General features: G+C 48.4%; 1 protein-coding gene across 28 annotated transcripts in view; it reads left to right on the forward strand.

Annotated features, from left to right (window-relative positions):
* ank2b (ankyrin 2b, neuronal) overlaps positions 1-26,499 on the forward strand; it is a 1,110,754-nt gene that overhangs the window by 1,052,364 nt on the left and 31,891 nt on the right. For 27 of the 28 annotated variants that reach the window (XM_038792202.1, XM_038792212.1, XM_038792216.1 and 24 more), the window contains 4 exons: positions 16,717-16,863; positions 18,111-18,447; positions 19,399-19,690; positions 25,700-25,789. In XM_038792202.1, coding sequence (XP_038648130.1) covers positions 16,717-16,863; positions 18,111-18,447; positions 19,399-19,690; positions 25,700-25,789 — 866 coding nt within the window. The remainder of the gene's footprint in view (positions 1-16,716; positions 16,864-18,110; positions 18,448-19,398; positions 19,691-25,699; positions 25,790-26,499) is intronic. The other variant, XM_038792208.1, reaches the window with a different exon arrangement.

The following is a 26,499-nucleotide window of genomic DNA, read 5'->3' on the forward strand; positions in this document are numbered from 1 at the left end:
AACCACCCCCTGCCTCCCACCACACCCAACTTGATCACTCAACCAAGTGACTAATGACTTGCCCCTCCAACCCCATCCAACATGAAAACAAAACCCCGAAGCTCATACTTTAAAGCCTGCCCACCGGCACGTTGGCACATTGGTTGGATCATAGATCATAGAATTTACAGTGCAGAAGGAGGCCATTCGGCCCATCGAGTCTGCACCGACTCTTGGAAAGAGCACCCTACCCAAGGTCAACACCACCACCCTATCCCAGTAACCCCGCCCAACACTAAGGGCAATTTTGGACACTAAGGGCAATTTTGGACACTAAGGGCAATTTATCATGGCAAATCCACCTAACCTGCACATCTTTGGACTGTGGGAGGAAACCGGAGCACCCGGAGGAAACCCACGCATGCACGGGGAGGATGTGCAGACTCTACAAAGACAGTGACCCAAGCCGGAATCGAACCTGGGACCCTGGAGCTGTGAAGCCATTGTGCTATCCACAATGCTACCGTGCTGCCCAACTACTGTCTCACAGCTCCAAGGACCTGGGTTTAATTCCAGCCTTGGGTAACTGTATGGAGTTTGCACTTTCTCCCCGTGTCTGCATGGATTTCCTCCGGGTGTTCCGGTTTCCTCCCACAGTCCAAAGATGTGCAGGTTAGGTGGATTGGCTATGCTAAATTGCCCCTCCGTGTCCAAAAGGGTAAGTGGGGTTACTGGGTTATGGGGATAGGGTGAAGGCATGGTGCTCATTCCAAATGCCGGTGCAGACTCGATGGGCTGAATAGCCTCCTTCTGCACTGTATATTCTATGATTCTATGAGCTACAGCTATCCCCATCCCTTTGGTCCTGTTAACTAACTATCTTAGCTAGCTGGGTACAGCCACACACAGTGCGATTCATCAAAATTCCCCAATGCTAACCAACCCTGCCCAAAACAAGCTTTATTATCTCCAAAGGCGAGAGAGAAAAAATACAGAAATAACCATGAGCAATAATAAACCCCATCCCTCCAATCCCCACAATAAAATTCCCCATTAAAAAAACACTCCCAAAACCGCCCAATAAGCACCCCATCAAAAACAGAAATCAGCCACCCGCCTCCATAGAAACATTACCCAACCATTACAAAAAACAAAATTTATCTCGATCCCAGTCCATTTCTCTGCACGAACACTTCAACCTCCTTCTGGAGCCTCAAAGTACTGTAATAGACTATTTTTGTGGGTCACATGGAGGCACGCGGGGTAAACCACCAAATTGAACCTTAGTGCAATACAATACAGCCTTGGGCTTATTAAATGCACCACACCTCTTGGCCAGCTCCGCCCCAACACTTGATAAATTCTCTCCGTCTGGCCCTCCCATCTGCAATCACGATGATCCTTTGCCCAACGTAAACTCTTTCTTTGTCCTGAAAGCTGTGGAAATGCACAATTATCACACACGATGGTTCACCTACACAGAGCTTCTGCCTCAACAACCTGTGGGCACAATTCAACTTGGGAGCAGTCGCCATTTCCCCTCCCCTACCATCTTCCAAAACAACTGCGACACAAACTTTGTCAGGCTTGGGTCCTCCACACCCTCCGGCAATACAACCACCCTCAGGTTCTGTCTGCGAGACTACGAGCACGATTCTACGCCCCCCACTCTGGGTGGGAGAATAGCCACATTTTTCACGCCCTCCCGCTATTCTTTCCCCCCCACGTCCAACCCACGCCACAAATCCACAATTTTCCGGGGCCGAGTGGCCGGCCCTTCACGCACGTTTCACCACGGCAGCAAACACACCTGCTCGCTGCCGTCGTGAAACAGACGCCAGATACCCGTTTGGCACGGGAGCACCACGACTGTGCTCGGAAGGGGACAGGCCCGCGATCGGTGCCCACCGATCGTCGGGCCAGTGTCCAAAACAGTCGCACTCTTTTCCCTCCGCCGCCCGGCAAGATCATGCCGCCACGTCTTGCTAGGCGGCGGAGGAGAAAGACGCCAACCGCGCATGCGCGGATTGGCATTGTCCAACCTGCGCATGCGTGGCTGACATCGTCAGCCGCCGTGATGCTTGACGTGCGGCCTTGACGCCCATCGTCAAGGCCGTGACGCACGGGGCCGCACTCCTAGCCCCGCCCGGGGGGTGGGGGGGGGGGAGAATCGGCCCCGGAAGTGGCCGTGAAGGCTGCCGTGGGTCACGGCCTGTCCCACGGCAGCCTTTACGATTCTCCGCATTTGCGGAGAATCTCGCCCTACGATTTTCCAAGTCTTCCACCTTGGCCCTTAATATTTTGCAATCTCTCCTTCAGGGTGCACCTTCACCACCTCGTCCACCTTAGTCAAGGCCACTCGAATCAAGGACATCACCGCCTCTATCGCTTTCTCATGGTCCTACGAGGCCTCCCAACGTAATTTCTGTAGCTCCACTGCCAAAGATCTCAACAGTTAATAGAATGGACCCTGAAATTGCAACAAACAGCCTCAGCCATTTTGTTTTCAGACAGGACTCACGAAGCATCCAAATTCATCGCTAATTCTTTATTTCTTCTGCTGTCGGGTCCAGTATCTATTGGGCAGCCCCTTGTTGTGGCATACTTAACCCATCAATAATACCAAACTTGAGCCCAAATTTCCTATAAAAATCAGGCGAAAAGAACTTGAATAAAGTTCTCTGGTGGGAGCCACCTTATATGCAAATTCTCCCCTATATGTCGCCACCAAAGTCGGGATGGATCGTGTTAAGGTATATAAGGAAATATTGACACACCTCGGCAGATGCAGCGATTGCAAACACATCTATGTATTGGAAGTATATGCTTGGTAGGAGAATGGGGCTTATTCCATAAAAAACACATTTCTCATGAAAACTGAAGACAAATGTTCGAAGTGCTGCATCTGGAGGGAATACAACAGCTATACCATCTATTTGGGAACATACGTTCTCATTGAAACTGAACTTGACTGTGTGAATTGCTAAGTTCATGAGATAGATGGAAATAGATGAAAGTGACAGTGCAAATGGCTTTCTTCAGTGGCACATTTATAATTAAGCCCTCAATGTCAAACAAACACATAGACAAGACATTGATATTAATGTAGGTCACCTTGCAGTGACCGTGATTTGTTCAGGTCTTGGCTTGACTCCATCAGGTATGCACATCAGTTTTCAGAACTGGCATTCTGTTACCTTCACAATATACTTGTCTGCATTTAGCTTGATTCCAGCTTTTCTGGTTCTGTCCGTGCCTTCATATATATGGTAGTTAAGATATTTTTAATCTATACCATAGATCTAGATATTATCAGCTATGCCGACTATTTATTTGCGTTCCTTGTATGTCTTGGCCTACTTTCTGATGGAACATATCCTGGTTACCCAAGACCAAAAGATAAGTGCAGAAATTTATGGGGGTGGGGGGGGGGAAACTCATCGGTTTCTTCTCTGGATCAATAGTGATGTGATGCTCAAAATCTTCAAAGCATCCAACCATCTCATCAGAGCACTATAGGTAAATTTGAACAATAACAAAGAAAATTGCAGCACAAGAACAGGCCTTCGGCCCTCCCAGCCTCCGCCGATCCAGATCCTTTATCTAAACCTGTCGCCTATTTTCCAAGGATCTACTTCCCACTGTTCCCCGCCCGTTCATATATCTGTCTAGATGCATCTTAAATGATGCTTTCGTGCCAGCCTCTACCACCTCCACTGGCAAAGCATTCCAGGCACCCACCCCCCTCTGCGTAAAAAAGCTTTCCACGCACATCTCCCTTAAACTTTCCCCCTCTCACCTTGAAATCGTTACCCCTTGTAATTGACACCCCCACTCTTGGAAAAAGTTTGTTGCTATCCACCCTGTCCATACCTCTCATAATTTTGTCGATCTCAATCAGGACCCCCCTCAACCTCCATCTTTCCAACGAAAACAATCCTAATCTACTCAACGTTTCTTCATTGCTAGCACCCTCCATACCAGGCAACATCCCGGTGAGCCTCCTCTGCACCCTCTCTAAAGCATCCACATCCTTCTGGTAATGTGACGACCAGAACTGCACACAGTATTCCAAATGTGGCCTACCCAAAGTCCTATACAACTGTGACATGACCTGCCGACTCTTGTACTCAATACCCCTTCCGATGAAGGCAAGCATGCTGTATGCCTTCTTGACCACTCTATCGACCTGCGTTGCCACCTTCAGGTTACAATGGACCTGAACTCCCAGATCTCTCTGTACATCAATTTTCCCCAGGACCCTTCCATTGACCATATAGTCCGCTCTTGAATTAGATCTTCCAAAATGCATCACCTCGCATTTGCCTGGATTGAACTCCATCTGCCATTTCTCTGCCCAACTCTCCAATCTATCTATATTTTGCTGTATTCTCTGACAGTCCTCCTCGCTATCTGCAACTCCACCAATCTTAGTATCATTTGCAAACTTGCTAACCAGACCACCTGATTTGGACAAGATTTTTCTTGCTTTAGATCGGAGGGGTCTTTTCATTGGGTGCATTACCTTCAAACTTCAATGCCTCCTTTCGCTGCTTGCAACTGTTCAACCTCAGGATAGCCGGGCCATCTGTTTCAGTAGAACATACAGTTAACATCTTTTCCTTTGTTATGGGGAGAAGGCAGGAGAATGGGGATGAGAAAAATATCAGCCATGTTTGAATGGCGGAGCAGATTTGATGGGCCAAATGGCCTAATTCTGTTCCTATGTCTTATGGTGTCCCTCAGATTTGGGCCAATCTTAGTTTCATGTCGCAGTTATCCCTATGTCATCAGCATGGCATTATTCAATTGCAGGACAACTTTCTTTGGGTACCCATTTTCTTTCAAATTTTGAGGAAAGATCTTCTGTTCTTGTCTGAGTGGAATCATTTTACGCTGTATTATCAGTCTTCAGCTTTAGATTTATGGTTGGTCATGTTAAGATTACTTCTCGTTCTCTTCCTGATCTGAGTAGTTATATGAATCTCTTTTCTCTGGGAATTGTCACATCCAGACATTCCATATAGTTGTATGGTTCCATTCTATTGTATTCTCACACTTCTATGAATGTTTTGGTTCATTTCTGACTGATTCTCCCTGTTGCTATGCCTCTGTTAACTCCTTTTCTATCTTCCCTCTTTGTCTTGCATAACTTTTCCACAATGTCTACAGTCTGATCCATATGAAATCATGGGGGCGATTCAATGGCCTCGTTTCACACGAGCAGAGCGTGACTGGACTGGTGAATAGCGGGAGAGGCCAAAAATGAAAACCACACCAGGCGCCAAACCATTTGCAATGCAACCGGTCGCTCCCGTAGGCGAAATCGGGATCCCGCCATACCGTGACCAATAATCACCACTTAAGCCCTATTTCCATACAATTAACGAGAGCCATCCCGTATCCCACGGCCTCCCGTGATTCATCGCCCCACCCCCCAGTAAGTGGTCACGTTGGCACTGATTAGTACTCCTTTTGAGGGGGGCCAGTACCCCTTGTCTGGGGTTGTTGGGGCATGGGATTGATGGTCGGCTGTATTGCGGAACAAAGAGCCAGCACCTTCATACTGGCTGTGGTGAGGTAATTTTAATTTTTCTTGTACAAGTGTACACCACTGCCCCATTCTCCCAATGGTGTTGTCCCACTATCCCCACCCTCCGTCCCCCCTCTCCCAAACCCCCAATGCCCCCTCCCCCACACCTTTTGCCCCACGCACACGCCCCTCCTTACACCCTTACCCCTGCCCTCTCAGTGAACCTCGACATGCTTGCTGTACCGCTACATTTAGGTATATCCCCAGGACGCACATCAGAAGTGGAGGCGACCAGCTGCTTACCACGTCCCTTGGCCTTCGATGCCCTGGCGAATGTCCTATGGGGGCTCTGGGGCCGGAGGGCCACTGCGTACTTGACGGCGCCACACGCACAGCTGTGCCACCCTGTTCCGGGTGCTGACTGCGAGACGCGATTTAGTCCGAGGGGTGGAACTCGGGGGTGCAGCTGGCCACCGTTGCCAATCCATAAGTTGTGTCTGAGTTGCCACCCTGACCTCCTCCCGGTTGGTGCCCATAGGGCATCTCGGAACAGAGGATGTGTCAGGGTTGCCACCCTGACCTCCTCCAGTCAGTGCCCATAGCACACCTCGGAACAAAGCGGCAGCTGCTCTGAGTCATCTTGCTGTACCAGCCCTGATGGCTCCGCAATGTCTGCACTATGGTGTTGCACGCTCAGTGATGCTCCTCAGTGACTCGGGCAAGCTCTGCAGCGCCTCAGCCATTCCCATCTGAGACCAGGACATGTCCTGCAGTGCCTCATCAAGTTCCACCTGGTACTGGGTCGTGTCCCCCAGCGAGTCGGTCAATTTACCGAGGCCCTCAGCCATGAGTGTGCACCAGACTATCCACTACGGTCGCATCCTAGCAGTATTGGCCTTGGCTCCACGCATTTCTGGCGCCATCTCCTGTGCCCATAGCCTCTGGGACTCCTCCAATCGGTATGGACCTGCTGGAGTATCGCTCACATCTCCCCCTGAATGTCCCGGCCAAACCCTAACGTCTGATTCAGCTCGAGATAAACTTGTTCCAGAGGCTCAGCATCTGCCTGGGACCCAGCTGGGTCTTGGGATCCTCTGACTGCTGTCTTGCCTGGGCGTTACTGCCTGAACTTGATGTGCATCAGCAATTGGGAGGTTGGGGGAGGGGCGGTGTGTGAAGAAAGTTTTGTCGTGTGAAGGGAAGTGGAGACTAAGGGAGGCTTGGGGGGTTGTTAGCTTGGGGATGAAAACGTTTCGGGGGGGAAGGAGTGTCAACTCGCGCATGTGGTCCAGTGGAGGTCTTTGATCTTGTGGCATTGGAGACCTGTCCTCTTGGTCACGCTGCCCGAGCTGACAGCCGCTGCCACTTCATCACTGGCTGCCCAGTGGCTCACCCTCCGGTACCTCAGCGGAACAGGTCATTCCTCCTGGCCTCGACTGCATCTGGGAACCTCCCCAGGTCCATGCCTCGACATGTTGGGGCCAGTCGTTTCAGCACAATGACTATGGGCTGAGTGGGGTTGGCTGAGCAAGAGCTGTTTCAGTGCTGCTCGACCTTGTTAGCGGGGAGCTGGTGAGTGCGGTTGCAGCGAATCAGCTGGTGAGCCTTCATTTGAGGCATGAAGCATGAGGGGCCTTGTTAAGGGGACCAATTAATGTATTGCATTGCTGGCCTCACTGGACCTAGCACCGGGAAGCTCACGGCAGTTCTTGCTCGCTACTGCACTTAGAAAGTTTTCCGGAAAATCTCGCTCCATGGGTTATCCATAGCTCTTACACATCTCTCTGTCTGATGTGTATTCTTTTATTGCTGTTTCACTGCATCAACCCTGCTGCCTTTCTCATGACTTAACTGAAGGCCAGCCATTTGCATAGTATCAGCATCTTCATCTGCCTACTTGTGCTGGCATGGTAGCACAGTGGTTAGCACTGTTGCTTCACAGTGCCAAGGACCCGGGTTAGATTCCTCACTGGGTCACCGTCTTCCCATGTCTGCATGGTTTTCCTCCGGGTGCTCTGGTTTCCTCCCTCAAGTCCCGAAAGACGTGCTATTAGGTGAATTGGACATTCTGAAATTTTCCTTAGTGTACCGGAACAGGTGCCGGAGTGTGGCGACTAGGGGCTTTTCACAGTATCTTTGTTGTTAGTGTTAATGTAAGCCTACTTGTGACAATATTAAAGATTATCATGTACTCTGGTAGTGCTTACAGCCTGTGATATTGTGAGCTTGTCTTTTTCAATCAGAACTTTTTGTGCATTAGGGTATGTAGTGCCCCTGAATGAGCTGATCCACCAACCTTTCATCCATTTCCTATAATTTGCACTTGTTCACTATTCTCCTCCTCAGTCTCATAAAGGAATTGCCAACAGGCGCATCTAGTTCCTAGCTCAGACTTCAACAGTAAAATAGGTGGATTTAATGATTTAACTTTGGCTGGAGATGTATGCTGAATTCTGCAAAACTTCTGTCTGGATTTTTACTGTCATCTTAATTCGTCTCCCACTATCTCTTTCTCTCCTGCCCACAAAAGGATGTAGCTGACCCTTTCCCCTTCACTTGTGCCTTTTAGAAAACTATCTGTTGTGGTTAAAGGATGAGACTAGAGTGTGAGGGTTCCAGTGACTAAATGTCTTTATTCAGTATACATCATATCATCTCATCTTCCGGTTAGGCACGCTACAGCCTTTCGTTCTCAACATCGAATTCAACAACTTCAGATGATTAGCTCTACCCCACCCTTGTTTTCATCCCGTTTCATTTTAACTGTCTTTTACCATTTCTTTCTTTCCTGTCTTTCTTTATATATATTTAACCCTCCACATCTTATGCACCTTTCCCTACCCTTTCTCCCCCTTGCTTCCCCTTCCCCTCCCCCCACATCTACATCTGTCACAGTTCACCCTCTGATGCTAGTTTCTCTGCTGTTTGGCCTTTCACACCTTTTGTCCTCTCTGGGGACTGCCATTAGCACTCTTTCCCCTTGGTTTCTGTGGCTATTAGCACCCCGTTTCCCTGGGTTTCTGTGGCTACAACTTATCTTTGATTCTCACTCCACAGTATAAATATTTCCCACTTTCTCTGTCTGTTAGCTTTGATAAAGGGGCATCTGGACTCAAAACGTTAGCTCTTTTCTCTCCCTACAGATGCTGCCAGACCTGCTGAAAATTTCCAGCATTTTCTCTTTGGTTTCAGTTTCCAGCAGCCACAGTTTTATTCTTTTATTCAATATATGTTGGGAGATCCGTCCTCGGCTACATGTCCGAGGACACCTCACCCCATACAAGCTTTTGTAGCACAATTTATGTCTTTATCAGTTAAAGCATAAACACAATGGAAGCACGACAGATGGCCTGGACTTCACCCCCACACATCACTACTGAATGTCAATCTTTTTTTAAAAATAATTTTTATTCAAATTTTTGCATAAAATCAACAACAAAAAGACAGATTTTTTTTTTTACAAAGAACAGAAAGAACAGTCCCCCCCCCCCCCCCCCTCTTCCCGCGCATACACAGCGGAAGAGATAAACTAACACCCATCATTGCGCCAAAACATCTGCTCGTCCCTTCAATAGACAGGACAGAAATCCCGCCCCCCCCCCCCCCCCCCCCCGCGTATACACAGAAGAGGAAATGAATTAATGCCCGACATTGGCACAGAACAAATATTTTTTTTTTATAAATGTTTTTATTCAGTTTTCGTATTTTATATTGAACAAATTACAAATTGTTAGGAGAGAGAAACAAAAAAAAACAAAACAAACAAAAACAAACACGCAAAAATTAACATACATATTTACAGGTAAGCATCTTCGTAGTAGTAACTGCGCCCCCCCCCCCCCCTCAACATGTTTATTTAGCTTGGTTTTGGGCCTTAGCTAGCCATCGAACCCCCGTAACGAACCTGTAGTCCCCCCCCCCCTCCCGCTACCTTCCCCCGACTATTCTTCCTCTTGTACATTGGCCACAAATAGGTCCCGGAACAGTTGCATGAATGGCTCCCACGTTCTGTGGAAGCCGTCGTCCGACCCTCGGATGGCAAATTTGATTTTCTCCATTTGGAGAGATTCCGAGAGGTCGGACAGCCAGTCCGCAGCTCTGGGCGGTGCTGCTGACCGCCAGCCAAACAGGATTCTACGGCGGGCGATCAGGGAGGCAAAGGCAAGGGCATCCGCCCTCCTCCCCAGGAATAGATCTGGCTGTTCTGAAACCCCGAAGACCGCCACTATCGGGCATGGCTCCACCCTCACTCCCACCACTTTGGACATTACCTCGAAGAAGGCTGTCCAGTACTCCACGAGTCTGGGGCAAGACCAGAACATGTGGGCGTGGTTGGCCGGGCCTCTTTGGCACCGTTCACATCTGTCTTCCACCTCCGGGAAGAACCTACTCATACGGGTTCTTGTTAAGTGGGCTCTATGTACCACTTTTAGTTGCGTCAGGCTGAGCCTTGCGCACGTGGAGGTGGAGTTGACCCTATGCAGTGCTTCGCTCCAGAGTCCCCACCCGATCTCCATCCCCAGGTCGTCCTCCCATTTCCTCCTTGTTGCGTCCAGTACGGTGTCGTCCCTATCTACCAGTCGGTCATACATGTCACTACAGTTCCCTTTCTCTAGGATACTTGCGTCCAGTAGGTCTTCCAGTAGTGTCTGTCGTGGCGGTTGTGGGTACGTCCTTGTCTCCTTTCGTAGGAAGTTTTTGAGCTGCAGGTACCGTAGCTCGTTCCCCCCAGCTAGCTGAAATTTCTCTGTCAGTTCGTCCAGTGTTGCGATCCTGTCGTCCGTGTATAGGTCCCTGACTGTCAGTGTCCCCCCGTCCTGCCTCCACCTTTTGAAGGTGGCGTCGGTCAGTGCTGGTTTGAACCTATGGTTGTTGCAGATGGGAGCCCTGTTCGACATTTGGTCAGGCCAAGTTGCTGCCGCAGTTGGTTCCAGGATTGGAGGGTGGCTGTCACCACTGGGCTGCTGGAGTGTTTTTTGGGTGGGGATGGGAGTGCTGCCGTGGCGAGGGCCCGGAGGGAGGTTCCCATGCAGGAGGCCTCCTCCGCACGCACCCACTCAGCTTCTGGCTCCTGGATCCATCCCCTTACTCGCTCGGCTGTTGCTGCCCAGTGGTAGAATTGTAGATTCGGGAGGGCTAACCCTCCCCTGGTTTTTGTTTTTTGTAAGACCTTCTTTGGGATCCTAGCATTTTTACCCCCCCATACGAACGCCATGATGAGTTTGTCCAGCGCTTTGAAAAAGGCCTTGGGGATGTAGATCGGAATGGATCTAAACAGGAAGAGGAACCTGGGCAGTACGTTCATTTTGATCGTCTGAACTCTCCCCGCGAGGGAGAGCGGGAGTGTGTTCCATCTTTGCAGGTCCTTTTTAACTTCCTCCGTCAGGCTGGTGAGGTTCCATTTGTGGATCCCTTTCCAGTCATGGGCTATTTGGATCCCCAGGTAGCGGAATTTATGTCGGGCTTGTTTGAACGGCAGCCCCTTTAGTGCTGCCCCCCCCCCCCCCCCCCCCCCCCCCCCCCCCCTTGCGGGTGTAATGGGAAGATCTCACTTTTGCTCATGTTGAGTTTGTAGCCCGAGAAGGCTCCAAACTCTTTCAGGAGCGCGATGATTCCGTCCATGCTGCTTTGTGGGTCCGAGATATAGAGGAGCAGATCATCCGCATAGAGTGAGACTCTGTGCTCTCTACCTCCCCTTCGGATCCCCCTCCACTTTTTTGCTGCCCTGAGCGCGATTGCTAGCGGTTCGATTGCTAGTGCGAACAGCAGCGGGGACAGTGGGCATCCTTGTCTGGTGCCCCTGTGCAGCTGGACGTATTGGGAGTTGGTATTGTTGGTCTGTACACTCGCCATGGGAGCGTTGTACAGGAGCTTTACCCAAGCGGTGAACCCTGTTCCAAGCCCGAACCGCTCCAGTACCTCTATGAGGTATATCCATTCGACTCTGTCGAAGGCCTTTTCTGCGTCCAGGGAGACGATCACCTCTTGTGTTCTCTCCCCGGAGGGGGTCATTATCACGTTCAGCAGGCGCCTGATGTTCGCGGTCAGCTGTCTACCTTTGACAAAGCCCGTCTGGTCCTCTGTGACCACCTCAGGTACACAGTCTTCTAGCCTTTTGGCTAGGATTTTGGCCAGTATTTTGGCGTCTGCATTCAGCAGAGATATGGGTCTGTATGACCCACATTCCGTTGGGTCTTTGTCTTTCTTAGGTATCAGCGAGATTGAGGCCTGTGCTAACGTGGGTGGCAACGTGCCCCTAGCTAGCGAGTCTGTGAACATCTCCCGCATGTGCGGGGCCAGCGCTGGCACAGAACAAATATGCCCGTCCCTTTAGTACAAAACAACAGAACATCCCCTCCCCCCTGGGTTGCTGCTGCTGCTGGCCTGTTTCTATCGTTCTGCCGGGAAGTCTAGGAATGGCTGCCACCCCCTGAAAAACCCCTACACTGATCCCCTTAGGGCAAATTTCACCTTCTCTAGCTTGAGAAACCCTGCCATGTCGTTGACCCAAGCCTCCACGCTTGGGGGCCTCGCGTCCTTCCACGGAAGAAGAATCCTCCGCCAGGCTACCAGGGACGCAAAGACCAGAACACCGGCCTCTTTCGCCTCCTGCACTCCCGGCTCCTCCGCAACCCCAAATACTGCGAGCCCCCAGCCCGGATTGACCCTGGATCCTACCACCCTCGACAACGTCCCTGCCACGCCCTTCCAAAATTCCCCCAATGCTGGACATGCCCAGAACATATGGGCATGATTTGCTGGGCTCCCAGAGCACCTAATACACCTGTCCTCACTCCCAAAGAACCTTGTTCAAGGCTCATCCTTGTCCCGGTCATGCGAGCCCTGTGCAGCACCTTAAACTGTATGAGGCCAAGCCTCGCACAAGAAGACGAAGAGTTCACCCTCCCCTGGGCGTCCGCCCACGTCTCCTCCTCAATCTCCTCACCCAGCTCCTCCTCCCATTTACCCTTCAACTCCTCAACCGAGGCCTCGTCCATCTCCTGCATCACATGGTATGCCGCCAAGATCCTCCCCTCCCAACCCACGCCCCCGAGAGCACCCTGTCCTGGACCCCACACAGCGGCAGCAGAGGGAACCCTGCCGCCTGACAAAGGCCCTCACCTGCATGTACTGAAAGGCGTTCCTCGGGGGGAGCCCGAACTTCCTCTCCAGCTCACCCAGGATCGCAAATTGCCCGTCTATAAACAGGTCACCCAACCTCCTAACAACTCAGGAACCCGCCACCAATTCTCCCCGGAACAAACTGGTGGTTCTCCCGCATCGGGGATCCCATCGAGGCCCCCACCTCCCCCCTGTGCCGCTTCCATTGCCCCCAAAGTTTGAGGGTAGCCACCACCACCGAGCTCGTGGTATACCTCGTTGGAGGGAACGGCAGCAGCGCCGTCACCAGCGCCTCCAGGCACGTGCCCACACAGGACACCATCTCCATCCTCTTCCAAGCTGCCCCCTCCCCCTCCATCACCACCCACTTACGCACCATCGCTGCATTGGCAGCCCAATAGTATCCACAGAGGTTGGGCAGCGCCAGCCCCCCCCCCCATCTCTGCCCCGCTCCAAGAACACCCTCCTCACCCTCGGGGTCCCATGTGCCCACACAAACCCCGTAATGCTCCTGTTAACCCGTCTGAAAAAGGCCTTCGGGATAAGGATGGGGAGGCACTGAAACAGGAACAGAAATCTCGGAAGCACCGTCATCTTGACTGACTGCACCCTACCCGCCAGAGACAGCGGCAACATGTCCCACCTATTAAACTCCTCCTCCATTTGCTCCACCAGCCTTGCAAGGTTAAGCTTATGCAGGGCCACCCAGCTCCTGGCCACCTGCACCCCAAAGTACCTAAAGCTCCTCTCCGCCCTTTTCAATGGGAGCCTACCAATCCCCCCCCTCCTGGTCCCCCGGGTGTACCACAAACAGCTCGCTCTTCCCAAAGTTGAGCTTGTACCCCGAAAAACTGAATGTCAATCTTGACTTCAGTTTGAACGTCTCAAATGCTGCTGTGATATCATCAGCCTCCCAATTCGTCCTGAGCTGCAGCTCTGCGCTCATTGCCATGGCAGCAACCATTTGGTTTTCACATGATTTGCTCAGCTTTTTATCCCCAGCACTAATTTGGGTTGATTTTTCTCGAGTCTAATTTTGAACATAGTACATAGAACATACAGTGCAGAAGGAGGCCATTCGGCCCATTGAGTCTGCACCGACCCACTTAAACCCTCACTTCCACCCTCTCCCCGTAACCCAATAACCCCTCCAGCCTTTTTGGTCACTACGGGCAATTTATCATGGCCAATCCACCTGACCTGCACGTCTTTGGACTGTGGGAGGAAACCGGAGCACCCGGAGGAAACCCATGCAGACACGGGGAGAACGTGCAGACTCCGCACAGACAGTGACCCAGTGGGGAATCGAATCTGGGACCCTGGCGCGCGTGCTGCCCACCAAATTTTCAGAATTTATTTTGTCCAGAAATGTTTGTATTTTACTCACAGAAATCTGCTCCTATCACGTTATGTGGTTCCCAGAAGTTTGAAATAGTTACACTTTTAGAAACAAATGCATGTTTTTCTCCGATCACACCAACCGCTGTGGACTGTAAGGTTATTAGTTTAATACGCAGACTGTAGTCTATTAGTGAGTGCTCTGTCACACTCTGGATATATATACATACACATGAGTATATAGCTCCTAGGCCATATCATATTGGGAAAATATATATTAATCACAATATAACACACACTTCTTTATTTTCGGACACACATTGCCCTTCAGAGTGCCCAATTCATTTTTTTTCCAATTAAGGGGAAATTTAGCGAGGCCAATCCCCCTAGCCTGCACAACGTTTGGGTTGTGGGAGCGAAACCCAAGCAAACACCGGGGGAATATGCAAACTCCGCACGGACAGTCACCCAGAGCCAGGATTGAACCTGGGACCTCAGCGCCGTGAGGCAGCAGTGGTAACCACTGTGCCACAGTGCTGTTCCCTCTTTGCCCCTCTTGTATAATTTTCAGTTTTTTCAAAATATAGAGCGCAATTTGGGCAGCGCGGTAGCATGGTGGTTAGCATAAATGCTTCACAGCTCCAGGGTCCCAGGTTCGATTCCCGGCTGGGTCACTGTCTGTGCGGAGTCTGCACGTCCTCCCCGTGTGTGCGTGGGTTTCCTCCGGGTGCTCCGGTTTCCTCCCACAGTCCAATGATGTGTGGGTTAGGTGGATTTGCCATGCTAAATTGCCCGTAGTGTCCTAAAAAGTAAGGTTGGGGGGGGGGGGGGGGGGGGGGGGGGGGGAGTTGTTGGGTTACGGGTATAGGGTGGATACGTGGGTTTGAGTAGGGTGATCATTGCTCGGCACAACATCAAGGGCTGAAGGGCCTGTTCTGTGTTGTACTGTTCTATGTTCTAATTCAGTGGACTTAAGCTAACATCGTCTGGTTGGCGGGTGGGTTTAGCGGGGTGTTCCTCGGCGGCTGCAGCGCTGAATAACACCCCGCTGTCCAACAGTACTTTGCTGGGTTTTTTTGGCGTTGCGGAGTTTCTCCCCACCGAGGCCGCATTCAGAGGGATTTCCCAGCAAGAAAGGCTCCTCGCAGATCGGGGAGAATTTGTCCAGAAGTCCTGATCGTTCCCCACCCCACCTTTTCAGTCACTCCCCTGTTTTTATGACCCCCCCCCCCCTTCATTCTCTCCCACCCAACCTTGGGAACCCCCACCACATCCGCCCTTCTGCTTGGCAAGACCCCCCCCCACCCCAGGTGCCCTGGAGTGCTGGGGTACCACCAAGCCCTGTCCCCAACCACCCGCAGGTCTCCAACGGCCTGGGAGACCCCCAGGTGCTGTTATGACTGGTTCGGTGAACCAGTACTAAATGGCACCCTGGCAATGGCTCCCAAGTGCGGCTGGTGAGTGCAGGGCACCCGGTGAACCCGGCGTCTGGGTACTTAGGTGCTGATCTGGATCTCTGTTCTGCCATTAACACATTCTGATCTCTTATTGTGCCGCTATCAGCACCCTCATTCATGATCTCCACCATTTACATTCCCTTTGTCTTTCTGTCCATGACATCTTTGTCAATCTCCACCTGGCGCTGGCCCCCTATCCAGGACCCCCGCCCCCCAACCACCTTTAAATCTCATCTTGCCTCGGTTCTCTCTAGCTTTGCCAAAGAGTCAGCCAGACGCAAAACATTAGCTCCCTTCTCTCTCCACACGGATGTTGTCAGATTTGCTGAGATTGTCCAGTATTTTCTGCTTTTGTTTCAGATTCCAGCATCTGCAGTAATTTGCTGCTACCTGATCTGCCGGCCGGAGCGAACCGAGTTACTCTCGATCGGTCCAGCATGGAGTACGATGTGGGGCTTGCACGCGATTCACCCGGTGCTCCCAGATCCACGCTGGGCGAAACTGCGTCGCTCGATCCTGCCCACATTCTCCCAAGGGCCAGCATTTGTTACCCATCCCTAATTGCCCTTGAACTGAGCGCCTTGCTAGGCCATTTCGGAGGGCGTTTAAGAATCAGCCACACTTCTGTGGGCCTGGAGTCATATGCAAGCACATTAATGATCCTTCACAATCCATGATATTTCCATAGCCACCATTGCTGAAACCAGCTTTATATTGCTGATGTATTGAGAGAAATTAAATTCTCACAGCTACCGTTCTGGGATTTCAACCCATTAACCTGAGCCTCGGTCCGGTGACATTACCACGATACCACCACCTCCTGCCGTTCTCCCTTCTACTTTTTTTCTGCTCAGCCAAGATCAGGGGATTAATTGTAGTTCTCGATTGCCAGATTTGTCTACTTGGTGATGCTGCCATTTCTTCGGAGTGTACAACATTTGTAAAAACTCTTTTGTTTGCTTGTCTAAACCCTGAGATGCAGGCAGCATTCAATTCAAGTGTTTAATTCCTCTTTGTTTTTATTTTCCTCTTGCAAACTTTGTCCTGCTGGATTGATTGTGAAGAAGTCTGTGAAAACGCACAGTCCTTTCTGAGATATTAGAATTTTTAAAAACAATTTCTGTTGGTTTGAGCCTTAATGGCTATTAAATTGAATCTTTAGATTGGAAAAAGAAACACATTCTCTCAAATGGTAGATTTCTTTTTCAGTTCTTTAGCAGATAATTGTAACTTGGTGATTTGTTAAGTATTTTCCCCATCAATATTTTTCCTCTATTTCATTCCAAGATGAAAAACTAATGGAAACCTTGACCAAAATTAATCGTATGGATATCATCAGCTTGTTGGAAACCACACAGACATCACCTAGCAGAGATCATGTTTCCCGCACTTATGCAGAGATTGAACAAACAATAGCAATGGATCACAGTGAAGGTAAATGCATTTCTCAAAGTGTAAGAGTTAGTATGAAGCACTAAATAAAATCTGTATAAAAATCAACTCTGGGGTCATTTTCAGCAGTGGCAAAAACTGCTGATGATGGATTTGCCATCTGTTATAATCCCTGTCAAATTTAACCTTTCCATTGATTTCATCTCTGGGTGGGTTCTATAACCGGTGAGGAATTTGAGACCATGAGTTTTGCATCAATGCCAAAAATGGAAGTCACTCCCTGTGTGGGGCAGCACGGTGACGCAGCCATTAATTGGCCACTCAAGGCCCTCAATTGGCCCACAGGCAAGCGGACCACCTGACGCCACCCACACCCTTGGTAAAATGGCAGTCCGGGCGGGTGGAAGCCCGTAGGCACTGGGATTGCGCCAACTGCATGACGCCCAATTGCACTACCCCGCCTGTCATCCCGCCCCAGGAGAGGATACAAAATTCTGAGCTAAATGTGCAAGGGGATGTTTTAACCAGATTTCAAGACTTCTCCCCTGCTGAGCTGATCACCTTCGCTAATATGAAACATTGAGATAAACGTTCAACCTGCCACCTGGGTGTAAAATTCACTTTGTGGATTGATTATGTGATATAGAAATCATCTGATTTTCTTTCTATTCATTTAAATAGCAATGGGAAACAGGTGGTTTCTATAATCGGCAATTTAAAAATCTATTCTATTCACGCTGACGCAGCGCCAGGGACCCTGGTTCAGTTCCAACCTAGGGTCTGTCTGTGTGGTATTTGCGCATTCTCCCTGTGTTTGCATGAGTTTCCTCTGGCTGCTCCGGTTTCCTCCCACACTCCAAATTTGTGCAAGTTGGTGGATTGGCTATGCTAAAGTTGCCCCTGAGGGAGGGATTTCAGGAATAGGCCAGGGGGGATTGGCCCTAGGTAGTGTGGTCATTCAAAGGGTCGGTGCAGCCTCGATCGGCCGTATGGCCGCCTTCTGCACTGTAGGAATTCTATGATTCTATTCCATCTGCCTTTAAGTGCAATGTAGGCAGTGACCACTACTGTACCTATCAATTTCTCATATCATTCCAAGTACTTGTCAAGTTTCTAGAATTGTCACAGGTAAATAGTGACAAAAAATAATTAATCTATTAGATTTAAATCTATTGAACTGTGCAGACATGAGAGCCAAATTGAGTATTCACATTTTTAAACACATTGCTTTTCCTAGCACTATCCATAATAGCAGCTCACCGTAATCAATTTGCATTCTCTACTTCCAGGTTTCTCTGCACTTTCTGATGACCTGTACAGTCCAAAGATGACGAAGTCTGGACAACCAGCTTCGAGAGAGCTTTATAGTGATCTCGCCCAAATAGTTCATGAACACCATGGTGAATGCTTTCAAACACAACCACCTCTTGTCTCAGAGGAAGATAGTTCCATCAGTAGCTGTAAACCTCAGGAGGCCAGTCCACAGGCCAGAGCAAAATCACAGGATCAATTGAAGGAGTCAGGGGATGAGCAGTCCAGCTGCACGCTCGTGAGACAAACTCAAAAGGGAAAAGAAGCTGAAGAGGAAGAGAAATCACTTCCTGACACTCAAAGGGAAGAATCCATGTAAGGTTTTATTTGGTTTAGGTTTAAAAGGCTGATGTGGCATGTTAAATGTTAACTATTTGTTAAATGAGTTTATAGTGTTTTTAGTGCAGCGAGATCAGATTTATCTCAATTATACATTGGATGCTTAATTGAGTGCTGTTTTGCCGTTAGACAAATAGCTGAGAGTGCATTTAAGATTTTTATAGGATCCTAAACATTCATACAAGAACAACATGATCATAATTTGGGAAGAAGAGTCATACGGACTCAAAACGTTAACCGTTTCTCTCTTCAGATGCTGCCCGACCGGCTGCGTTTTTCCAGCATTTTCTGTTTGTATTTCTGATTTCCAGTATCTGTCTGCAGTATTTTCCTTTTACTTTAGCTAGTCTGAAATTGTCCACAATTTGTTTCCAATGCAAGTATGTCCCTCCTTAGCTTAGAAGACCAGAACTGCACACTCTGGGTGTGGCCTCGCCAATGTCCTATACAGCATTCTATTTGCCTTCCTAATTAGATCCCTGCATGTTAACTCTTTGCGATTCAGGCGCACAGTGTCAGCTCTTGCTGGTGGCTCCAAGCAGGACTCTCAGATTTCACAGTTCAACTGGAGGCAGGATTCAAATTACATCATTGAGCATTGCAATGTCCTTTTCATCTCCAAATCTCTGGGGCTACAGGAGCAAAGCAGACAGCAACGTGTTAATCCCATGTTTACATCACTCACCAACGGACAGGCAGAATAAAGGCCGAGCTATAGTCTCAACTGAAGTTGAAAAGGCCTGATATTGACCAGAAGAACATTATTTTCTGCAACTTTACAGTTTTAGCCACAATTGGGTGAGCTTAGTCTGCAGAAATTCAAACTTAGTGAGGGGTGGAAAAGAGTTTCAAAATTACTATTTGGCTGTAATTTATAATCGGCAATTGTTTGTAACACTTGCATGTCATGAAAATTCTTCCGCACAGGATGAGGAACCAAGAAACTGCAGCGTCTGCTGGGGAAATCATTGATTTTCTTAGAGGAAAATGTGAGGAACTAGAAAAGTCTAATGTCCAGGGGGAAGAGGCAATTAAGCAGCCGGAAGAGATGGTAACACTAAGAATAGAGGAACCAAGTCCCATTGTGCAGGAACCTGACGAAGTTCAAGTCTGTGAGGGGTTGCAAGCCCCCCAGACAACTGGCCCCATTATAGTGGAAGCAACTGAGGAGCATCCGGAGGGCACAAGAAAAACCTTTGAGGAGAAATCACTAGAAAAGGTAAGATTATAACAGTGAGAGTCAAAAGTACAATTGTATTTAATATAAAAATATCATGATATGAGAGAAACTATCATTTTTATATCGGTACTTGTTTAATTCATGTTCTGGAAGACTCGGCTTTCTGTATTTACGTGACTAAATTTCATTCCCTTTTCTCAGTCATACATAGACCCATGAAATATAGGGTTTATACGTTCAGACGTGCAAACAAAGGAAGCCAATTGTCCAGAGTCTGAAGTAAACAATTAATAGTATAAATGTATTTAATAAAAGAAAAATAAATGTGACTTTTCTCTTAGCAATACCAAAGAGCAGTTTTATTGCTGTTCCTGAAAGGTTTTTCACCTTCTGATAACTACATTTTATTGAAGTTATTGCTGCACTAGCTTTCTGATTTTACCCTCGTACGGAGATCTTCCAATGCACTCCTGGGCAGTCTTCCATCTTCCACCCTCAGTTAACTTGAGTTCATCCAAAACACTGCTGTCTGAATCCTAACTCACACCAAACCCTTTTCACTCATTATCCTGTGCTTGGCGATTTACGTTGGTTCCCGGTCCCCAAATACCTCCAAATTGGAATTCTCATCCTTGTGGACAAATGCCTCTAAGGACTTTCTTTTTGTAACCTCCTCCAGCCTTATACCCCTCCAAAATCACTGTGTTCCTCCAAATCTGGCCTTTTTCCAACCCCCTCTACATTCACCCCAACATTAAAGATGCCACCTTCAACTGCCTAAGGCTGAAGCCCTGAAAATCCCTCCTTGAGCATCTTTGACTCTCCACCTCTCTGTATTCATGTAAGACCCTCTTTAAAACATATCATTTCCATCAAACTTTTATCACCTCTCCTCACATCTGCTTCTTTTATTCAGTGTCATTTTTTGTCTGATTATGCTTCTTTGAGCACCTTGGCATCTTTCAGTATGGTCAGAATATTGTATGAATGCAAGTTGCTTTTGCTGGTAAGAAAATGGGTGATAGTAGGGCTCTATCAGAATTGACTCAGACATGGGAGATTAACAATAACTCTAATTCATTCCAAGATGTTTTTCTCAACAATTATATAAACAGACCCGTCAATAATGTAAGAATTAGAAATCTTATTGAGGTAACTTATTGCAAACCAGTTATGGGCAATCTAAGCACCTTGTTTTAACCAAGAGAACCGCACCACAAGATTTCATTTTTAAAAAACAAAACATAACATTTATTGTATGTAAAAGAATTAAACAAAACAACTATCTTAATAATATGGTAGGGCAGCACGGTGGCACAGTGGTTAGCATTGCTGCCTCACGACGCCGAGGTCCCAGGTTCGATCCCTGCTCTGGATCACTGTCCGTGTGGAGTTTGCACATTCTCCCTGTGTCTGCGTGGATTTCGTCCCCACAACCCAAAGATGTGCAGGTTAGGTGGATTGGCCACACTAAAGTGCCGCTTAATTTTTAAAAAATGAGTTGGGTACACTAAATTTTTATTTTTTTTTAAATTAATAATATGGTTTATAACTATGCATGTTAAATACTTGGGTTTTTTTCCTACTTCCCCCAAGAAATATCTTATAAGACACACCAGTGTTGAAGTTATTTACTTCTGTAGAGGCCAACCATAAGTATGCCAACGTCTTTTGGATAATTTTTCACAGCTTGTCAGAGGTGAAACTTTCATTTCAGAAGGTCAGTAAAATTCTATTTCCCAGAGAGCAGTGAAGGCAGAGTCATGGAATATTTTTAAGACTGAGTTGAATAGATTCTTGATTGACAAGGGAATCAAAGGATATAGGCGATAGGCAGGAAAGTAGAGATGAGGGGCAAGATTAATTCTTAAAATGGCAGTGTCAGGTTCTAATTGAAAACCAGCCCGTTTCTCGCCAAGGTTTCTAATATTCTGTCAAAAAAAATAGGGGCATGGTTTGCAGCGCCGCCCCTGCGGGGCCTGATAGAGCCGGCTGGGCCTGCGCCACAGAGTACGGGGCGCCATCCTTAAATACTGCCCCAATCTGCGAAAAGAAAATTGAAGAACCACCCAACAAGCTTCAGCATGACTCTTCCCCACCAAGGAACATAGAACAGTACAGCACAGAACAGGCCCTTCGGCCCTCGATGTTATGCCGAGCAATGATCACCCTACTCAAACCCACCCTATACCCGTAACCCAACAACCCCTCTCTCTCTCTCTCTCTCTCTCCCCCCCCCCCCCCCCCCCCCCCCCCCCCCCCCCCCCCCCCCCCCCCCCCCCCCCCCCCCAACCTTACTTTTTAGGACACTACGGGCAATTTAGCATGGCCAATCCACTTAACCCGCACATCTTTGGACTGTGGGAGGAATCCGGAGCACCCGGAGGAAACCCACGCACACACGGGGAGGACGTGCAGACTCCGCACAGACAGTGACCCAGCCGGGAACCGAACCTGGGACCCTGGAGCTGTGAAGCATTTATGCTAACCACCATGCTACCGTGCTGCCTCAAAGGAAGTATCAGGGAGGCACTCTTTTCCTCCACGCCACCACACATAAGGGGGACTCCTCCTCAATGGAGGAGGGTTTCCCCCACCTTGGTAGTGCCCACTAGCAGTTTCCCCCTCAGTGCCCACCTCACTGGTGCCAGGGGGCAATAAAAGGGGCAATGTCCAGCCTCTTCCCTCAACCCCAGGCACCTCCACACCACAGACATGGTCATTTTCAAAAAACAGCTGTGATTTGCACTGGTGTGATGTGACACTGCTGGGAGGAGGAGCATTCCATGGGGCCTGCCAGGCGCTATGCGTAAAGCTGCTTAATTACATTAAATTAATGCGAATCAGGTTCACACCCTTTCTGGCCATGAACATAGAACATACAGTGCAGAAGGAGGCCATTCGGCCCATCAATCTGCACCGACCTTCTTAAGCCCTCACTTCCGCCCTATCCACATAACCCAATAACCCCTCCTACCCTTTTTGGTCAATAAGGGCATTTTTACATGGCTATTCCACCTAACCTGCACGTCTTTGGACTGTGGGAGGAAACCGGAGCACCCGGAGGAAACCCATGCAGACACTGGGAGAACGTGCAGACTCTGCACAGACAGTGACCCAGTGGGGAAGCAAACCTGGGACCCTGGCGCTGTGAAGCCACAGTGCTATCCACTTGTGTTACCGTGCTACCCATGTCACTGGGGTGGGGAGAGATCGCAAGTGGAGATTATGGCCCTCACAGGATTTAGCGGGATTTGTGGCCACGACTAACGGACCCGTAAAATCGCAGCCGAGACCTCAGTTCCTTGTTCTGCTTACTTTTCCAATATTTTTAATAAGACTGTGTGAGGTCTGAGGTTCTCCCACTACCTTAGGCAATCTTCTATTCCTCAAAAAATTCAAACTAAGACGCATCTACCTTTCACACATTCAGTGATGAAGTTAGGGTTTTATTCTGCTGAAATGCGGAACTGTCTAACTGTCCTTTACCTTGGTTAACGTTTCTCAGTGAGCTGCAAACCACACAAGGTCCAAACTGCAACTAAAAACCTCTCCCAGCAAATACCTGGATAAATTGAAACTAGAGTGCTAAACTCCAACCATATTCATGACAATGTAATCTGCTCTGGGCTATCGTCTAGCCAACCTTTATGATAGGTTTTTAAAAAAATATTTTTATTCTCCTTTTTCACATTTTCTCCCAAATTTACACCCACCAACAATAAACAATAATCAGCAACAAATATGCGAATCCCATAACAATAACAACGATCCCATCCTCCCACCAACCCCCAAACATTAGCCCGCATGTTTACATAAACAAATGACAAAAAGGAATCGGGGATTACTCATAGTCATCCTCAATATACACAGCTCCCCTCCCCCCGAGTCCTCCCACCTATCCCCCTCCAACTAATGTTCGATGTTATCCAGTTCTTCAAAGTGCATAATAAATATTGCCCATGACTTGTAGAATCCCTCCGAGCTTCCCCTCAGTTCAAACTTAACCTTCTCAAGGGTTAAGTATTCCAACAGGTCCCCCCGCCATGGACCCAGCCCGATGTCTCCACATCTTCAGCTAAGGAAGCTGCCTGCTGATCTGTGATTTTACCTTTAATAATAATAATCCTTATTGTCACAAGTAGGCTTACATTAACACTGCAATGAAGTTACTGTGAAAAGCCCCTAGTCACCACATTCCGGCGCCTGTTTGGGTACACAGTGGGAGAATTCAGAATGCCCAATTCGCCTAACAGCGCGTCTTTCAGGACTTGTGAGAGGAAATCGGAGCATCCGGAGGAAACCCACGCAGATACGGGACAATGTGCAGACTCCACAAAGACAGTGACCTAAGCGGGAATCGAACCTGGGACCCTGGTGCTGTGAAGTAACAGTGCTAACCACAGTGCTACTATGCTGTCCATATATAGCTATGAACCTCCTAAAGAAACATGTCCAACCTTTTAAGTGGAGTAGATTTCAAGCTACTTTAATTGCATTTATCCCATTTTCCACAGTTACACTTTAATACCTGAAGCAAAAATCATAAATTGAAACACATGGGACTGGATTCTCCAATTCTGAGATATAACCTCACTCCTGCGTGGGAACGGTGGCATTCTACGACCGAAACTTTGGCGGAAAAAGGCCACCGATCCTCTGGCTCTAGCTGCCGATATGACCTGGAGAACTGCTGGGTCCATGGCCGCGCATGCGCACGGCGGCGGCCTGCAGCGGCCATGCCCTGTAATATGGCGCCAGCCATGCGCGGACTCGGCCTGCAAAATAGTGCCCTTCCTTTGGCCGGCTCGTGAGCCCCGGACCACCCCTCAACAGTGCCCCCAGACCCTGACAAAGTCCCCCCTGCCCGCAGATCGGCCCTCCCTCGACTGTGGTGGCACTGGACTGAGTCTGAAGCCGCCACACCGAGTTCCCGACGGATGATAGTACACGCGACCGATGCCGTTGGGTACTCGGCTAGTCGGGGGCGGAGCATCGGGGGTGGGCCTCAGGCAACATCCTGAGGCCTTCAATACAGCGCGCAGAGTATGCCGCTTTGGAGGGGGTGGAGCATCACGAAAGTGGCGCCGCCCCCGATTTGGCTGGAAACGGGTATTCTCGGGACGATCACCGAACGCGATTTTGGCGTCGGCGACTGGAGAATCCTGCCCCTGAACTATGAACAGAATATTTGCAACAACATCCATTCTTTTGAGGAGAACCATGCTTGTATGTTGTTGGAGCATAAAATTGTCCAAGTTGTAAGATAGTTTTCTTTAAAATAAGCTGTCTCTTTACTAACCAGAGACCTAATTGTGCCTGTTTCATCTGAATTTAATCTCCATTAAAAGTGGGTAGCTTATTTGCGCAATAGATTTGCGTAGCAGTATTAGTTGCCACTGCTATTGCACCACTGATTCTCATTGCAGTTCTGTCATCGTGAAGGAAACCTGGGACATATTCTATCTTTTCACATAGTTGAAAGGAATATCAATGGGAATGTTGCTCCCCACCCCCCATTCTTGCACACCTCAATACTGGCCTGTTTAGAATAGTACTGGTGGAATCATTGGAGGATGTCACTTGTAGTAGACGTTTGCTTTGAAAGCGATCTGGGAAAGAAATAAACATTTAAGTTTATTAAACATAAACTGCAAAGACACGAAACCTTCAACCAGTCATGTGGTTTTCAACTGATTTTAAGAAAAAGATTCATATTTTACTCCATTGATACTGGTAACAATTTTTAACCTTGCAGTGCTCTTGAGAAAGAACTTGCATTCGCATCAAGCCTTTCACATCCTCTGAGCATTCTACAGTATCAATTATGTGATTTGATTGGTGTCAGATCAGGGAAAATAAACATACTACAAATGGAATCCAATATTTTCATTGTGAGCATCAAGATTACATGAAAGAAATTGTTAAGTAAACCTAATAGATTAAAGCAAAGGTAAGTTTGGAAAAGATAAACCATTCTGGTGACTAATAGTTTGGGGCCTCAGTCTGTCAGCTTTGCAATCCTGTCTCCTTGACTGCCTTCACTAGGAGATAGCAGAACAACTGGGGGCTATGGAAAGCAGTTCTGATGAGGAGACGGTAACTACCAGGGTCATCCGTCGCCGGGTGATCATTCAGGTACCCAACATTGGAATGCTGGTCTTTGATCAAGTGTAGAATGTGCTAGTTTTCAATTTAGATCAGTCTTTTTTTGTGTGTGCACGAAATTAGCAGTGTCTGTACTGATGCATGGTGAGATTTGTGGCATGAATAGTTGTAGTTCTTAGCATTTGATGGAACTTAAATAACATCACTTAAAGTTTGTCTGGATTAAGACATAGGAGAGAACTACTCACCTGTGATTTATTTTATTTTCACTATTGTTTGAACAGTGTGCCTTTTTAATTATTCACTGCTTTTAATCATTTTTATTTGCATTTGAAATTTGCTGTGTTTGTGACCACATAAAATACATCAATTCATGGGTTTATGATTGACCCCAGTTAGTCTCGCTAACATAACCCATCAGGCGAAGGCAAGAAAATTGCATTGTCAGGTATCGGTATCAAATTTTAATGTGTCCTTTACAGGAGTTATTGCACTATATGGAATCCCTACAGTGCAGGAGGAGGCCGTTTGGCCCAGTGAGACTGCACTGCCCCTCTGAGAGAGAACCCCACTACCCCACCCTATCCCCATAACCCGAACTAGCCGGCAATCGAGCATGGTCAATCCACTCAACCAGCACATCTTTGGACAGTGGGAGGAAACCAGATCACCCGGAGGAAACCCATGCACACATAGGGAGAAAGTGCAAACTCCACACAGTCACCCAAGGCCAGCATTTG

Source organism: Scyliorhinus canicula, chromosome 3 (genome assembly GCF_902713615.1).
Source record: "Scyliorhinus canicula chromosome 3, sScyCan1.1, whole genome shotgun sequence".
Classification (NCBI taxonomy): Eukaryota; Metazoa; Chordata; class Chondrichthyes; order Carcharhiniformes; family Scyliorhinidae; genus Scyliorhinus; species Scyliorhinus canicula.